Source organism: Puntigrus tetrazona, chromosome 7 (assembly GCF_018831695.1).
Source record: "Puntigrus tetrazona isolate hp1 chromosome 7, ASM1883169v1, whole genome shotgun sequence".
NCBI classification, from domain to species: domain Eukaryota; kingdom Metazoa; phylum Chordata; class Actinopteri; order Cypriniformes; family Cyprinidae; genus Puntigrus; species Puntigrus tetrazona.
Window position 1 is genome coordinate 33,596,386 of NC_056705.1, and position 18,258 is coordinate 33,614,643.

At 37.7% G+C, this 18,258-nt stretch overlaps 2 protein-coding genes, 1 non-coding gene and 1 pseudogene across 3 annotated transcripts; 3 read left to right on the plus strand and 1 right to left on the minus strand.

Moving 5' to 3' along the window:
* LOC122348767 overlaps positions 1–5,027 on the plus strand; it is a 6,871-nt pseudogene extending 1,844 nt beyond the window's left edge.
* Positions 5,028–6,759: 1,732 nt separating this feature from the next.
* Positions 6,760–8,421, minus strand: LOC122348764 (oligosaccharyltransferase complex subunit ostc-like). Its single transcript, XM_043244615.1, is given in 5 exon segments — positions 6,760–7,144; positions 7,248–7,445; positions 7,642–7,705; positions 7,708–7,734; positions 8,154–8,421. Coding segments are annotated over 5 exon segments (447 nt in total). The 5' UTR covers positions 8,293–8,421; the 3' UTR covers positions 6,760–7,125.
* Positions 8,422–9,659: 1,238 nt separating this feature from the next.
* On the plus strand, positions 9,660–18,172 carry haus6 (HAUS augmin-like complex, subunit 6). The gene is given in 17 exon segments (XM_043244610.1): positions 9,660–9,975; positions 10,827–10,922; positions 10,994–11,072; positions 11,191–11,323; positions 13,254–13,398; positions 13,813–13,875; positions 13,984–14,038; positions 14,130–14,303; positions 14,453–14,553; positions 14,555–14,644; positions 15,048–15,177; positions 15,602–15,704; positions 15,802–15,886; positions 15,985–16,138; positions 16,737–16,835; positions 17,083–17,209; positions 17,304–18,172. Coding segments are annotated over 17 exon segments (2,397 nt in total). The 5' UTR covers positions 9,660–9,865; the 3' UTR covers positions 17,957–18,172.
* Positions 16,884–17,014, plus strand: LOC122349829. Its single transcript, XR_006251522.1, has one exon.
* Positions 18,173–18,258: the final 86 nt, after the last annotated feature.

Below are 18,258 nucleotides of genomic sequence, written 5' to 3' on the forward strand. Positions count from 1 at the left end.
GGCTGGTGCAGAGCCAAGCCAACATGTGCACGTGGTGAGTGTTGCAACATGAGACGTTTGACATATTGGATTTGACATAAGGTCACATGCACAAAGCGCTCAGACATTAGTCTTGAAGTCAAAAACTGCTCAGAGGTGGACGGCTAGTATTGTGCAGAAGCCCAACTTCTAATGTCTCAACGATCAAAAATACATCAAAACAGTAATATTGTGAAATATTATTTACAATGCACAATAGATTGGTTTTCCTCGTGAAATGTAGCAGTCATTAAGTGTCACATGATACATTTTTTGAAATAATTTAGAAATTACTTTTAACTTTTAGTTGCTATTTTGGTCCTTTTGTGTTGCTATATACAGCATGCAATGACTTGAATACACTTCTTCCATGGGCATGTATTTCATTTCTGAATTAAAATTACTTTTAGCAATTCACCTCAAAAATTCTGTCATTATTTACTCACCCTCATGTCACTGCAAACCAGCATGAGTTTAGTTTTTTCTTAAATTGAAAATAAAAAGGGTATTTTATAGAATGCTGGTAATCAAACGGTGTGTATTTCTTTTCCTGCTATGAAAGTCAAATGACTGGTTCTTCAAAATTTCTTCTTTTATGTTTAACATAAGAATGAAACTTATAAATGTTTGGAATGACACGAGGGTGAGTAAATGATGACGTAACTATTTTTTATTTTTATGAAACCTTTCCTTTAAGTTGACATTATACAGGTTCATACTTGTTAAAAGTAATTACTTTGAACAATGTTTTTATAACTCAAATGCATGTTAAATATTAGTTTGAAACCTCTGTGGATGTTTGGATGAGCGTGTGTGTGTGTGTGTGTGTGTGTGTGTGTGTGTTTCGGTCATCACTCCATCCTACTCTGACTGTGGTGATCAGTCAGTATTGTGTTTCGAGTTAGTGAGCCACATCAGTATACGTAACCACTTAGCATGTATTTTTTATGAAAAGTGTCTTTAAAGTGTCTTTGGTCTTTCTTCTCTCTAATGTTGACATTATTCTACAAATACAGTACAATCCTAAAGGCCTTGGCACTGACCATTCCACAAATAGTGATAAGACTACCCATGATAGTTTTTTAATATATAATTTTAAAAAGTAATAATAAATAAATGCAATAATTATTCATTACATTAATATCTGCACAGTTAAAGAGGTTTAAAAATTTGATAGCAATAGTAAAAGCATTTATTTCTGCACTTATTAAACATTCATAAATGTGATGATTCCTTAGGCTCTCAGTCCAGACATTTATAGAGGCACATACTGTGAGGACCACCCTGACCCAGCCATGGCCTATGCTGAAAATGTCAAAGATATAATCGAGCAGGCCCATAAAAGGGACGTAAGGTAAGAGAAGTTATTTGAGATCCACAGTAGTCAGCCTTCTTCACTGACTGTACTTTTAAACTTTATTTGAATCCTTTCTTTTTAAAATGACAACTCATAATTTGCAGTGATGATATCATATAATTGACATTAAGGCAAGACACCAGACACTGTAGTTCCTCCAAAATGACTGATTACTTTAACAATTGCCAACTTTTAATTTATTTTTTGTATTATAAGTTTTCTGAAATGCTTAAAGTCTCTAATTTTGTGCACTCGATCTGAACACTGGTTCTAAAGTTTTACACAGTGAATATTAAAAAACTAATTGTAACTGTTAAATAATGTTTGTATGCTTTCATCAATGTGTTTCATCTTTTTGTTATAAAAATAACCTATTATGGCAAAACTGACCAGTGCATATAGTGCGTCTTTGCCTTAAATGAATTTACAGGACCGTTTAGTTCTCTGGTTTCTTGTGTGATCTCTTAAATTCTCCATCATTAATTCATTTAAACTGTATCCTTTCCTTTTCCCTCCCCGCATTTCCTCTGCTCTCCACCTGTTGCTGTTTCTCTTCTCTCCAGGTTGAGCTATGACGGGAATTACTCTTGCTTCCTCGAGGCCCAAAGAGAGCACCCCTAACCCTCTGTTTCAGGAAAAAGAATTGGTCTTTACGCATGGGATTTATTCTGATGTAATGTCTATATGTTTAGTTTTCCTCCCGGTTCTCTGTGAACTTCCTAAGCTTTCTTCAGCTTTTGTTTTCTTCTCATGGCAGTGGCTGTCATCTAAAGCAGCTTTTAAAAAGGACTAGTACTCCTCACACGTATAAGCACTAGGCTACAAGGGACTCACGGGATCTTTTTTGTGTAGATTGCCGCTTTTATCGCCGAGTCACTGCAGAGTTGCGGAGGGCAGGTCATTCCTCCAGCGGATATTTCCAGAAAGTGGCACAGTATGTACTACTAAGTGCTTGCTCCTCTCCTTCATTGAAATAGTTTTAAGCTTACTTAAAGTTTCTGTCAGGTTCTGCCGCTAATTCAGGACATATGAGTATATAATTTTACCTATAACTGTTCGCCCATTTATAAACACCTTGGATCCAAGTGTGCATTTATGAGACTATTGAAATGTCTTAAAACGCATGCGTCGTGTGAAATATTTTTCCAAACATACATACATTTGAATTTGTGCACAACCTTTTGCTGCGCCACAGGCATGTGAGAAATGCAGGAGGCATTTTCATTGCTGATGAGGTCCAGGTGGGCTTTGGCAGGGTGGGCACCCACTTCTGGGCCTTCCAGCTGCAGGGAGAAGATTTTGTACCAGATATTGTTACAATGGGCAAACCTATTGGAAACGGCCATCCGATGTCATGTGTGATCACCACCAGAGAGGTCACTGAAAGCTTCATGTCATCTGGAATGGAGTACTTCAACACAGTGAGAAGAAAATATATATATATATATATATATATATATATATATATATATATATATATATATATATATATACTACAAAATTAAGACCGAAACAACAACAACCGATTTAAAAAAATGATCAGATGAGCAACAGATATGTTCCGTAGATTTTTTGATGATGCTGAAGAATGTGTTTGTGTCCTCTAGTTTGGTGGTAACCCAGTATCATGTGCTATTGGACTGGCGGTGCTGGATGTAATTGAGAGGGAAGATCTCCAAGGCAATGCCCTGCACGTCGGAGGTTACCTGACTCAGCTTTTGGATGATCTAAAGAAAAGACACCCTTTGGTGGGTGATGTGAGGTTGGTTAACCTGGTCTTGACTTCTAAAATAATAATAAAACCAGATGGAAGACTATAGTTAGATCATAAATTTGCAGTGTGAATTAAGGCCATGTAAGTGATAATGTCCCACAGTGGAACCTTGAACCTATGTTTGCATAAGTTGAAGTTACCTGGCCTCTTTATGTTGCAAGTTGTGTAAATCATTTCCCCAGGGTTGTTTGTGGCAGTAATATGCGCGCAATAGTGCTGATGAAAGTGTGCCGAGAACACACGTTACCGGGTTCAAAGCTGAAGGTCATGTGTGTTGTTTTCTAGGGGGCGTGGCCTGTTTATTGGGTTGGAGCTGGTAAGAAACCGGGATAAGAGGACACCTGCCACAGCTGAAGCTCAAGATGTTATTTACAGGTCAGAGCAAGTCATGCTATAAAAGAGGAATTTCTGAAACTTTTAACAGCAAAAGCAAAGTTTAACAGGTTATTAGCATACCGTACAATATGCAATTTTGTGACTTTTATCTTTCCAAACTTTTTGTTATGTTACCCTATATATATATATATATATATATATATATATATATATATATATATAATATATAGGCTCCAGGGCCTGTACCACGAAGGTAAATGAACAAATTCAGAGTTACAAGATTAGTTTCAATTTGACAAAACCAAACAACTCCAATCTGGTACTATGATACCATTCTCTTTGATACCAACTCTTTGATTCTGAGTTTGTGTAGTATGTGCACATGAATGTGTGACATCACTGGTGAACAGCCAATCACACGCCTTGGTTAAAGATTAAGAGACTAAAAAAATTTTTTGTTTAAATTCATCATTCTTCAAAGCATTATCTATTGATTCTATAGCTTATTTATATTACATACAAACTGTATATATTAACGTCTATTTAAAATAGATGCTTTAATAACTGTTAAACTAAAAATGCTTGTGTGTAATGGATTAATAATATAATTATATAAATCACACAAAATAAAGTAATTATCATTAAAGGCAGACCATTTTTTGTACTAGTGGCCTTTAATTTGGAGCAAGTGAAACTGGGGATTTTTTTCATGTGTCACACTTTGCTCACATCTGATTGGTCCAATTTCAGTTTGACATCTCTAACATAACTCGCCCCGGAGCATGTTGTTGTGCGATGTAAGTTACTATGGTAATGAGCGCAGCTAAAACACTTTTTTAAACTTTTTTTTTTTTTAGACTAAAAGAGCAGCGGATACTGCTCAGTGCTGATGGCCCACACCGCAACGTTCTGAAGTTCAAGCCTCCCATGTGCTTCTCCAGAGAGGATGCTGAACTCGTCGTGGAGAAGATTGACCAAATTCTGACAGGTACTTTTGGTAACTCGAAACTTAGTTTAATACGTTCACGCTCCTCATGGCAATTTGTGTTTTCTTCTTTTATCTTAGACCTAGAAAAGACTTTGGGCCTCCAAATGTCTGAAGCGGTAATCTCAGAGAATGGACACACCAAGAGAAAGGTAATATTGCAGGTTATGTAAAAGCTACAAGAAATCAAAGCAAATCAGACATCTAAGATATTTTTTATTTACATTTTGGTCTCAAGGAACCCAGTGATGAAAACGGCCTCGTTCACCCTTCGAATGGCAGCAGCCACAAGCGCACCGGCACACTACCTCATGACAAAAAAACCAAAAGGCTAAAATCCAAATGAAACGTCAGGGGACAGGCTAACGGTTTTCAATTACAGACTATTTTAATTACATCTGTAACCATTTTTTCCATGTTTTAATGGATCTAAAATACACTGTATAAGGATTGTTTTGCCATATACTGTATTTTAGTGGTGCCAGTCAGAACTGTATCAGTGTTTTTGATTTATGAGTAAAAATGACCTCAGAGCAAAATAAACCTATTCAATATTATCATTAAGAGCTGTTTTAGCTTTTCACGCGTGCTTTTGGAAAGCTATAAAGCACTAAACCATAAGAATTTTTTCTTTACATGGCTTTATCTGTGTTGTGGCCGTCGAATTGAAGGACGTATTTTTAGCGCTGAGCGGTTTTGTGGTAATGGTTTGCATGCATCTATGCCAAATCAGGCACTTTAAGTGCACCTTCAACACTGCTTGTTTTGCAGCGGCCTGCTCAACTGTATGCATACCTGAGGAAACGCTCACTCAGCAGGTCCCGCTGATGTCTGCCGCAGTAAAACAGCTAATAGAAAACACTCTACACGACATAAAAGGCAGCACAGTAGGAAGGAGGATGTGGAATCTAATATCTTTTCTTACGATATTTAGAAAAAAAAATGTGGAAGACAACTACACCACGGATACATAACATCAGTGTCACCACATTTAAGCTTCTGGCCTCTAATACATTTCCCATTTCCCAAAAAAACATTTGTTAAAGCGTGATTAGAAACACGACGAGGACATAAAGGCTGTGTTGGGTTATTTGAATTTTGTCACGGAAATTGCGTATAAACCAGTTAAACGTTTTCATGGTCGTACAACGAATTTGTACCCGTGTCGTATCACGCCGTGGACGAGCGCTTTGCTTCGATGGAGGCCTGCGCCATCTTCTGGCAAAACGCGGGAATTCATTCGGCGCGCGACACTCATTATGGGGGCTCTCTAGCCTCGAGTAAATCTGAACCTTTAGCACGTGTACGTCTGCAAAAAGTCTGTTAAAGATCTCATGGTCGGGAAAACACCTGCTGTCTACAGACAACGTGGCAGACATCTTTCAAAAAGATTTACATACATTAAAATCATCTCGAAGGAGAGGTCCAACAGACATATTGCAAATAAGTGAACAACCTAAATAATGTCTTGCAGATGTAAATGCAGACAGCTCCTAGATGTACGTGCGCTATCAGGGAGTGTATAACGGTTGTACACTCGTTTTTGCAGTGCATTGTGGGATTGTATGAGCGCACTCCAGATAGTCAACTATAGTTTTGGACACCACTTTAAAAAGGCTGTCCTTGCAAATAGGGGGCGATTTCGAATGCATCCCAGGAACATATTCTTGGGTTGGATGAACTCGGATGTGTTTTTGGAACTACATACCTTTAGTAAGGACGGTTTAGGGTTAATCAATCGAAAGTTCAGGGCTGACGGTAAGTTAAGCATGCTTTCTGGAATACACCCCATTCCATCCCAGATCCATCCAGTGAGCTCCCTAACGGTTGAATGTTTTAAAGCATTCCAGGTGACTTCCGGTCTTTGCACTTGTCCGCATATGACATATTACCTGTATTTGTACAAAGCGTCTTAAGTAAGGATGAAGACCTGATGAAATTTACCCGATGGGGCACATGTATACTGTTGTAAAATGAAAGTGTTATGCAGAATCGAATATCTTTTCTTACAATTTTGAAAAAAATATATACGGTTCTGCATATATATGTGAGAGAGAGCGAGATAGATCATCGGTTTATATTAAAATAATTAAAAACATAACCAAGACCCGGTATAGTTCATCCGTCATGGATCCCACACCTTCAAATGTATTTCAAAGCAAACATAACATCGGGGGCTTTAACTCTACAGTATTCTATGCATTTTTAAATAGGATTTTATTGTAAATAACCAATTTATTTTTGTTATAAAATAAAGTATTTTAAAAAATAAAACAAATGGTTTCAAAGTTGTGTGTGTTGTGTGTTTATTATAGAAAAAAACTGCACATCAAGCAGCCATATTTATGAACAGGCCGTCTACAAAATAACAGTTATGCAAAATGGATATCAATACAATATTGACCATCCGGTGGACTTTTTACAAGAAAATGTTTTAACAACGCTGAGAAGGAAATGTAGCACATTTTCATGCACCTGTATGGTGAGGGTCCTTCTAGACAAACGTGTGCACAAAATAAAAAGATGAATGAAATTCTGCAGTGGGAAAAAAAAACAAAACTGATCAGACTTTAAGACTGTAGTCCTTGGCACCGAAACGTTGATTTCTGTAGGTTTTCATTCATCTCATCCTGTAGAATCTGCGATACTGCAGCTTTAACCCATGAGATAACCACTGCAAAACAAACATTCAGATCACCAGAAGAAGAAGAAGAGTGTCCAAACCTCAGTCTGGTAGTGTAATACAATATAAACATAAATAATGTTTAGCGACTTACGGTAGTTTCATTCTCATGAAGACTCTGGCCATAAAGAAGCTCAGAAGCACACTGACGAAGCCGATGAAGAGCAGAAGGAAACGGTTGAGCTTGGGAATGTTGGGCGCATTAGACCGATCCAAAATGATGAAGCCAAGGCCTCCCATGGTGAAGAGGAAGCTGGAAGCCAACCCCTCCATAATGTACTGTCCATTCACTCTTCAAAAGACAACACAAGCATTCAGCGCTACACTTTCACCTTACAGTTAGGAGATATCCTTCAATAACTGGGATGTACGTGTTTCGATCTTGCTTCGGTTATTGTTAAATGTTCTTCAAGCATGATTGTGCTTCAAATTCATCTAAAGCGCCATCATCCGGCAGATATAATGACGGCTCGTATCAAAACATTCACCTGTACGCCAGGAAAGCCACTGGCCTCTGGTGCCCGTGCTCATCCGTCATGGATCCCACACTTGAGGTTCAACGATCACATCATATATGATGCCTGAAGGAATTAACAGATCACAACGGTTCCATTGATCCCAACCATGTAAAGACTTAAAAGCATTTGTCAAGTTTTACATGAATGAATCATAATAAACAGCTTATTCGCGCTCATGCAGACAGAAGCAAAAGAACAACGAGTCATTCTGTCTACAGTGTGGACAGATCATTTAAATTAATAACGACAACGATCATTTGATTCATTAACCACAACAGCACTGTCACAGAAAGTAAGCTAAGATCATTTAGCAAAACACGAAAGCCCGCGTATATTCGCGTGAAGTTAAACTAATACACAAAAACTGTACGGGAAACTTACACTAGCGGATAAAAGATTATGCTCCGTGCACACACATAAACACAACAGGATAAGAGTTAGCTGAATGCTAGTTCAGCCTGAGATGGGTTTAATATTCTTACCACCGGTAATGAGAAAATATGAAACGATCACGACGGCATATACGGTCATTGCAGAAGGCATATGTAGCCATGAGGGTTTTTTGAGTTTGATGTTCGGACATTCCAGTACGGTGAACGGTAGGCTAAAGAGAGTCTCCATGGTTGAACTGATCCTGGGGCTGCCCGGCTAGTGCCTGCGTCACGTCAGCCGTAAAGCGACGTGTACAGGAAGAGACTGCAGAGACTTACAAACCGGTCCTCTTCGTTTTTCATGCCCTTCTCTCGTCGTCTTCTTCTTCTTTAGGGTTATTGGCAGATCACTTAATAGAGCATTACCGCCATCTACTGTGGGAATTGGATGAGAGACTGAAATCTCGAGGCCAGTCGAGTTTCGCGCCTTGAATACAGCTGCGCGTTCAGCTCCTCCATCTACAGCACAGAGAACAGGAATACTATAGTAATAAACCTATCTATATTATCTGTATGAACCAATTCTACTCAGAAACGCTGTTAATAAACTATCCACTCCTGTTAAATTCTTTAACGTTAACTATCCTTCAAAAAGCCTTCAGTTCCTCTGCTTCTCTCTTCAGAATATTTATCATAATGTATAAGTAGATTCATCACTGTTCCTCTACTACTACACTCACACAACCATGTTTCCCTATTACTTGCAGTGTTGAATTAGTCAAAAATATTGTAATTTAAGCTTGATTAGTTTTATTGATTTTGAATGTAAATGCTGGACTGATTTAACAGTGGTCCAGAAGATGATCACTGGCACCCTCCACAAAGAGGGAACAAAAACCAAGTTTCTTGAAGTCCAGCGTGAAGCTTCTGAGATGATTTGAGGTGCCATATCATCTGCTGGTGTTGGTCCACTGTACTTTGTGTTTGTGTTATGTTAATAAACAATAATAATATGTATAAACTTCTGACAGAACCCTTACAATGAACTGAATTGGGATTATTTTGTATGGTGCAGCTTTCTATATCTATAGGTATGGTTAGGCTGTTACAAAAGTAAAAAACAAACAAACATATATTATAAAGTTATTTGGGGTGGGGATAAATTAAACACGTATTGTATTTTGGAGTGGCCTAAAGTGTGCATATGAGGGAAACAGACTGTCAAAATCGAGGGATCGAGGGTCTGTCCGTATAAACTTGCCTCGTCCACTTCGCCAAGTGAAACACTTCAAAATGGGACCGAGGATTGTCCGAGGGGAAGTGCTTAGGGAAGGTCGCGAGTGCCTGTCTAAAAGTGGAGCGGAACACAGCCAAAGAACGCGCTTCTAAACTTGTGATCTTTTCAGGCTGCCGTAGAAAGGAGGATACGTAACCGAGCAAGGTCCCGCCCAAACTGATGGGCGTGTTTAAATACACGCAACACCCTCGAGCTCTCGTATTTTCGTGCACTTAAATGCAGATATATAAACTAAGCGAATAGGCCTTCTCCATTTGCTTTAGCCTATCAAGAGTAGTTATAAATCGGGCTGAAAGGCTGTCCTCACAAAGTTTTGCGACGATTAGCCGCGACTCGCTCAAACAATTTGGCGGTTAGAAGGAAGTTGCTTGTGCTCTTAATACATGTAAACACTTTTCAGTGTGTTTCGTAAGCCTGTCGTATTTAGACCAAACGTTAAAATGATTATCGTGGTGTGATCGGGCTATTGTTGATAGCTTGCGAACTGTTGAGTAAATCTTAAGCGTCTGCTGCTCTACTATGAGAGATGTCTAAATTACAGAAAACAAACGGTAAATACTTGTGGTGGTGTCTCCTGTGCCTCGAGTTCAGACCGGACACAGTTAGCAAAAACATGAAACATCTCAATCTAGGAATGTAAGTGTTATCCTTTTTTTTCCTCTATTAACTGAATAGCTTCTTCTTTATCTCGCAATAACGAAGTCTGGGGGCTAACGTTAATAACACGATTTATTTATACAACAGTTAACATTTATAACAGTCTTAATACACTGATCACGCTGCTTTTTTTTTTCTTATTTCTTTTCTTTTCTTTGCTGTGTCCTGATCAATCTTTGTATAGAACTGAGCCGACTCGTTTCTCAATAGCTAACACAGCAGCAACAATAATAATAATATCATTATTGTTGTTGTTATTATTACTGTTGTTCAAATATTTAAATGAGGTGTTCTCATTAGATTTCAGAAATAAAAAAAAACATTTTATTAAAAATTAAATAAAAATGTAAATTAAACGTGTGTTAATATGTGACACCTAGGGCTATTTTATTTCACTGCACGTTTAACATCATAAAAAAAAAAGAAAGCCTCCCTTCATTACTGTTGCTGTGTCCGACAAGCTACACCTTTCTCATGCTCCACAACACAGTGGTTGTACACAGTGAAAAATACATTGAGGGGGGAAGAAATGAACTGATAGCATGCTGACAAAGTGAAAATCCTAAATGTTTTTAAGATTAATGTGCGTGTGTGTGGACTAGGAACGAGTAGTATTGTCTGTAAGTTAGGGTGCAGGTGTATACTGTGCAAATGTGTTGCTTGTTGAATAACAGCAACAATGACACATGTATCACAATCTAAAAATCAAAGTGCTGAAATGATCTCGGGTGTATTCCAGAAAGCACAATTAACTTATGTGTCTTTTAAAAATACACAATAATAATAATGATGCTAGTAATTTTGGTTATTTGTTTTTGTTTGTTTGACAGGAACATGTTTGATAAACCAAACAAAGAGGCGTTCTACGTTGTCATCCACTTTTTATTTAATAAACTGAATCCCACACGTGCCCAAGAGGTTTTCAGGTAGGAAACGTATATATTTTTTACAAATTGTAAGTTGAATTGTGTATTTGAAAGTCTTCTTGTGTTTTTAGACACTGCTGGCCAATTTGGGATCGCAAAGGTGATGCTGAGTTTCGAAAGGTGGCTTTTTCATGGCTCCAAGAGATAGCGGTATGTTTGCTTGATGTTTAATACATAACTTTTTGTTACTACTGTGCCTTTTACATTCCAAATTTTTTTAAATTTTTTTCCTGCTTTTAATGTTTTTTTTTTTAATAAATATGTTTAGAGCGAAGAAGGTAATGCTTTTCCTAAGGTGGCCACCTCACATTTACTCTCTGCTTTTGGACCACGGTTTATCAACTTGATGCTCCACTTATCTAAACATGTCATGCTGAAAACACTGAAGACGTTTACGACAGGTATGCCATTGTTTTCCTAAACAAAATATTAAAAAAAGACGATTTTGAAACGTTGCACGATGTGTCCCCATGGAAACAGATGCTAAGAAAAAACCTGCCATGCTGTTTCTTCTGCATGCTGTCATAATAAATTGATAGAATATGATAAATTAAACATTACCTTGTCGTAATAGTGTTTTATAATGTATACAGATAGCTATTATATATGCCAATAAAATAAATATAACAACCATATTAGAATAATATAACCATGTTTATTACTTATGATAATTATAAAGCACTATATATATATATATACTTGGCTATATTGTAATATATAATTGTGTGTGCTGAAGTGAACTAAAGTGTAGTGAAGTAACCCTGCTACTGAACAGGTTATCTTCAAGTTACTATGGTTACTTGCCCTGAAAGTAACCCCTGATTTAGGAACCAAATACTGAGGCTATTCGTTCACAGGTATGTCACATAACCTGCTTTCTGGAATACACCCCTGGTAAAACAGTCCACGTGGCATCCGTGGCTCGAGGTGTCGGGTTATCACAGACTTTGTTTGGGTAAAAAAAGACCCTCACTAATCAGAATAATATGCTGAATTATTGTGAAATACACAAAGGCTTTATGGACAGGTAAGTTGTGAGCGACTCTTGAAGGACCAGCATCACATCTTCTTGAACCTCTGTATGAAGAATTTATTTTTCAGAATCTGGCAGTAAGTATTAGAAACTGATTTTTAGTTAGGAGACAGACTCTCAAAACTTACTGCGACATGGAACAAATGTAGAACATGAAAAATAATTGAAAAAAAGCAAAAATAAAGCCCTATTTTTGTTGCTTTCATTTTACACGTATAAGGTTCAAATTATTTCTGAAGTATTTGTAAAAAAAAAAAAAACGACATAATTTTCGAGCAGCTGCATGTTAGAGCGCCTGCATTCATCTAGGTCAAAGATGGGGTGGTTGTATTATTGTACAAGTACAGCAAAAAATATTTTGATGTTTTAATATTTTAGAAATTTTATTAATATTTTTATTATTAATATAACAATATTTTTATTTTAATATTATTATTTTAATAATATTTTAGAAATTTTATGTAGTATTGAAGGAATTGAATGAAATCCATTGAAAAATGGATTCAAAACACATTCAACAATTTATGAAAACTACACATTCAAGATGGTGTTACTCTGAAATGTTTAATGTAAATGTTCAGTGTAATTAAAATGATTAAAATGTTATTTTAATCCGTCTACTTGCTCTGCAGCTGGTAGAAGCTAAGTAATTAACGTGATCCCTGGCTAGTTCCACTATGAGAGGCATCAGGATTTCAGGGGTTTTGCCAAGGCTGCTTATGATTTTGCACAAATTTTGCTTGATATAATGAAATGGCCAAGTTTCTTTAGAAAACAGCAGTTAGTGTCATGATGAATAGTGCAATTATGGGTAACTTAAATAATGTGAAACAAAAAGGCTACCTGTTATAATTGAGTTCTACCTAGGCTACACAGCACATTAGCACTTCCCTCACGTCAAAGGAATGACATGTTATCCATGTAGAAACATGTATGTTATTGTTTTGTTAAAATTGGAGCATATTGTCAAATTTATAGCAATTTAAAGGGCTCCACATCTCCAGAAAGCCAGACCAGTACTTATTCTGGTTTTATTCATTCTTTTCTCTAATGTTTTCTTTGGACATTTTCCAGAAAGCTCCACAGTGCACTCCACCATCCCTTTTTTACAGATTACTGTGAGAGGTCACTCTCAGTCTGACACAGTCTTAGAGTATGCAACAATTTCAAAAGGAATATTTGCTCAAATTAAGTCTGTCCTTGTATATCATCAATATGTTTGTGTTGTTTAGGGCTTAGGGCGTTGAGGGTATTCTAATTGATATAACTGTGTTTTATGTGTGCACATTAACAATTAGATGACACTTGGGTCCCTGAAGCTGCTGCTGTTCCAGCGAGTTCAAAGGAGCTGGAGATGAAAAGATTTCACCTGGTGAAGAGACAATTCCAGAGAGTGACTGTTGAGCAGGACGTTTTCATTCAAGACTACCAGAAAAGAGCTAAGTGAGTGGCTGCAAACCTTCTTACCGTTTCCGAGGCACTGTGCATCTTTTGCGTCGTCATCACCATCTTCAGATTCCGTACTTTTCAGGAAGCAATCTTTGTTGCTGTTTCAAATAGTAATTAATTTAGCAATTTACACCGATTGCACAAGCCATTGGTTTTGGTTGTCACAAAACAGCGACTATTGCAGTGGGTAAGGGATGCAGTTTCTCGTTGAAGTTAAAGGATTGATAGAATACCGTATTCCCTATATGACACAGATCACACACAACCTTGAGAGACTTGATTTAGCTTGTTTGTGTATTCAAACAGTTGTCACACCTGGGGTAGATCCTACAATGTAATATCTTATTCTCTACTCGGGGAAGAATTACATATGTATACATTTTATCATTATTTATTTTTACATTTCAGAGGTTTGGAGACATCTTTGAGGGACCTTGATGCAGAAGATGCCAAATATGATCACTTGCTAAAGTAAATCTCTAAAGAAATTTGATTTGACAGCTCTTTTGAGTAAATTGAAATCGCACAGACTATTGGTTTCATGTTCACTTCACTTAAAACAGTGTTTCTTTTTTGTAGAGAACATGACTGTGAAACAGATTTAAAAGAAGACATTCATGCAAAAAACCGAAAGGTTTGCACCAAGTTTATTTTTTTAAGTTTTTCTATCAATTATGAGTTTAATCATACCTACTTGTTACATTTCCGATCATTTACATTCTCAGGTGCGAGGCTTTTGGACTGAGACAGACAGAGTCTTATCCCCCCTTGAAGTAGATCGAAAAGTGGTGGAGAGTGTGATACATGGACAGGTAGACCAGTACATCTTGGGTGCACAGGACTTGAGCGTGAAGATACCTGCGCTTCTGCGTGAGAGGATGGAGAGCTTATCCCACCAGGTGAGAGCTATAGGAAGAAAGGGTAAGGAAAACCTTTTTAACGTGTTACAGAAGGTATGCATTTTAATGAATTTTTCTCAAAGTTTGATAGGTCGGCATGACATTTTGGGGTTGAAACATCTGACAATGAGTTCTGTCTGTGTCCATAGTCTAGTGTTGGTAGCTTATATAAAGGAGGGCAGCCTGTCCTTTTGTGTTTGCTGGCGCTTCTAAATGAGGGATTACACATCCTAAGTGAGGAGAGAGAGAAATGATAGGCCCCGTGTACAGCTCCAACACCAAGACCTCCAAGAGCATGCCTTGCTCTTCAGCCGCTCAAAAGAAAACCTCAAGCTTATAAGGTACCATAAATGTGATATTAAACATTACATTGGGTCTTTCACATTTACGATTTTTAAGTGTCATTTAATAAAGTTGTTTGTTAATTATTGCAGTAAAACTCCTGGTTATTTATCATACAAATAATTGGGGATTTTATTTATTTTTTTTTTTGTCACTTGCGAGTTAGACTGATGATTAATCAGTGTGTGATTGAATTCATGTGTTGGCAATTTAAATCTGTGACCACTCCCTCTGGGATCAGGCACCTGAAGTATAAAGGCATGTGAAGCGGTGAATGGTTGGGATTAATATGGGGACTTATATTGGTTGTTTACTATTTGATTACAATATTATAGTGTTTCAGTTTGACACTTAAATGTAATTGTTTGTTATATATATATATTTTTCCCTCCCTCCTCCTAGGCGGAAACTAATCAAAGAGAATGCATCAGAGCTGAAGGTCTCCATTAGGAGGCTGGAGGAGGACTGGGAGAACAAGTGGGCAGAATGCTTGAAAAAAACACCTCTGATCACTTCTCTTAAAGAGGATCCTGTAAGTGAAGTCATAACAGCTTTTGTTTGGTTTTATAAGGACAGTTCAGCCACTGTTGTTCCAGGCCAGTATGCATTTTTCTCTTTTGCTAAAATGAACATTAGAATAATAATTTTTTTTTTTGAAGAATGTGGGTAACTAGACATTTGTCACTGGCCCTCGTAATGTGAAAAAAGTACTATGGAAGTCAATGGCTGATGTCAGCTGAAATTCATACAGGTTTGGAACAACATTCAGGTTGAGTAAGGAAGGCAGTGTTCTTCTATTTAGGTGAGCTATATAAAGTTGTGATTCTATGCAATGAGTTATTTAGCTATTGAAGTTATTTATGTCACGCACTTTGTCTACACATCTCGCAGTATTTATGCAAGTGTTATTCTGTTTTAGTTTGTATGACTGATTTGCTATCTGTAACCTTCAACAGGTTCTTGACTTCGTCTCCCCAATGGCTCCTCTCTCTTTTGAGCCAGCTTCTAAGGCTAGCTTTGAGGCTAGTATCATCTTACAATATCCATATAGACTAGATGGTAAGTTAGCAGCTCGGATGGTTGAATTTATGTAAATTTTTTTTTCTTCTGTAGATATGGTGTAACCTCTGTACTGTCTCTCTTTCTCTCACTTAAGAACTGCCATCACAAAGAAAACTGGAGAAAATGGAGGCAGAAATCCATTTGGAACCAGAAGTCCACATGGAGCCAGAAATGAAAATGTAAAGCACAAATGAAGTGTTTCTAAATGGAGAAAGCCTGAGAAGATAACATTTGTTCCATGTTCATGTAACTTTTTTTTTTTTTTTTCCTCCAACAGCATTTCTGAGGAAGATGACCATAAAGGGGTCTTGCTGTTCTCTGACAGCTGCTTTTCTCCAAAACCAGTGACTTGTGATGCACCACCATGTGAAACTCCTTTGACCTACCCAATTAAAATGAAGTCTGTGACTCAGACACCCAGTCCAATACAGGTAGTTTTGTATTGCTAAACTTCATACTTTCCTGTTTGTACCTCCCCTTCTTTCTATATTAGACACATCCCTGCTTGCTGTTCATCTCTAGCAACATGGGTTATCAGCATAAAATCTAGTTATGCTACATATAGTTAAGTGTATGGATAGGTAATCCAATAATCTCAGGGTTTTTTTTCCAGAAAGCAACTTATTCATGGTAGGTTGTTTTATCATTAGTTTACTTCAAAGATGTCAGTGTATACATGCCCTATTGAAGGGGCTTGCATCATAGTTAAGAGTGATGTGCCCTAGGAATGTAAATAAATACTTTAGAATGAGTTGCTTCTTAGCCTCTGTTTCCATGGTGACTCATAGATCCAGTGCCCTATTGAAAATGTTTTCACTGTGAACATACCCTGAGCTATACAAGGTTACTCCTTGTTGCCTTTAGAGGTTAGTGATGGTAAGTTAACTCTGCTCTTTGAAATAACCCCTGAAGGTCATGCAAATAATGGGAGGTATCCTCAAATTATACCTTATCTGAAAATAGTATAGAAGATGAGGGCAAGTTTGTAAACTGGTCATTATATAATATTACACAAACCCTTTTATACAGGCTTCCTACAGGAGAAATCTGCATTCTAAGATGAAGACCTCGGTCTTAAAGAACAAGGCTGAAATTCTAGATTTGGAGTGTGACAACTTGGCAAGTCAAGTATGTGAATTTTTGCATCCTTATCATTTGATTTTGTATAATTTGCTCTGGGAAACCGATACATGGGTAGTCCTGAGCAGTGCTCTACCCATCACAAGATTTCCCTACATCAAACCTGCTCTCTGATGACCGGTGCGAATTGAGAGAAATCGCCACGGACAGATACGGAGCAGACAACTCTCGGTTTAAGGTTATACAAATGCATGTGCAATGTGAAAGGATTAATTTGTGGGTTTTTGTTTTTAAGTTTGCTGAGGCTGTGATTTTGAGTCCAGTCAATGGAAGGAGTGACGTGGACCTAGGACAGTTATTAAATGTCATATCAGATCCCTTTTCAGCAAGGAAACAGCTGTGCCGCACCCCTGAGAGTCTGAGTATGTCTTTTTGATGACGTCTACACTAGTGTTTGAGTTCTAAATGTTGTTTGTGAAACTCGGGTGTATTTAAAATCGTTTAATTCTCCTCTAGTCAAAGATGTGAGAAGTTCATGGAGAAAAGCTGTGGAGGAAGGCATGGCTGAGAAGAAACAAGCTACTTGGAATCCACAAGACAGCCTCTCTTGGCTTAAGACGCCCATGGCTGAGGTGACTGGCCCTTGCACCAGACCAAGTCCAGAACCGTCCCTATTATCTTCTGTTACTTTTGCCCATTGCACTCCTCCTGTCCAGCAGGGGTCATCCCTCAACTCAACTGTGCCATGGGACTCCTCACAACTGGAGGCTCTTAACAGCCAAAGGTCAAGTGATGTTATTAACTTCAGCATTGCTCAAGAAGAGCTCCCATACCTCTTTGAGGATGACTTGTCATTTAATAGTGATTGCTCAGCAGAGGTGCGTAGTAACAAGGAGCGAGAGGAAGAACTTATCCGGTCTCCTGTTGAATCTGATTCTCTTGATGGAAAAACTGCTCAGGTGTGCAATGAGGCCTCTTTAGATAAATCTCCTTTCTACGACTGTAATATTGAGAAGACCCCGGTACATTCGAGGAAGAGCCCAGGCCAGTGGACTGATGAGAGGCTTTTCTCTCTTGATTTGGACAAGCTCGAGAGTTTTTCCCCTCCTCGTCCTGCAGGGAACCTCACCCTGCCCAGTTTAGTGAATGTGACGCTAGATGAATACTAGCATCTTCATGTTCTTTTATACATGCTAATGATTCAAAATGTCCGCCACGAATTTTGACTTGCGGCTTGATGCGCTTTTGATCAGTCTAATTAACGAAGTTAACATTTTTAACATTTGTCTTACGACTTCAGTATGTACAAACTAATTAAGGATAAATATCGAACAAAAATATTGTTTGCGTTCATGTTTTGTAATAAAATATTTTATTTGCAAGAATTTGTTTTTCTTCTGACTTCGCTTCTGTGTACATTTTGCATATGTCGATCAAAAACTCACAAACGTTGATACGCTGAGGAAAAAGT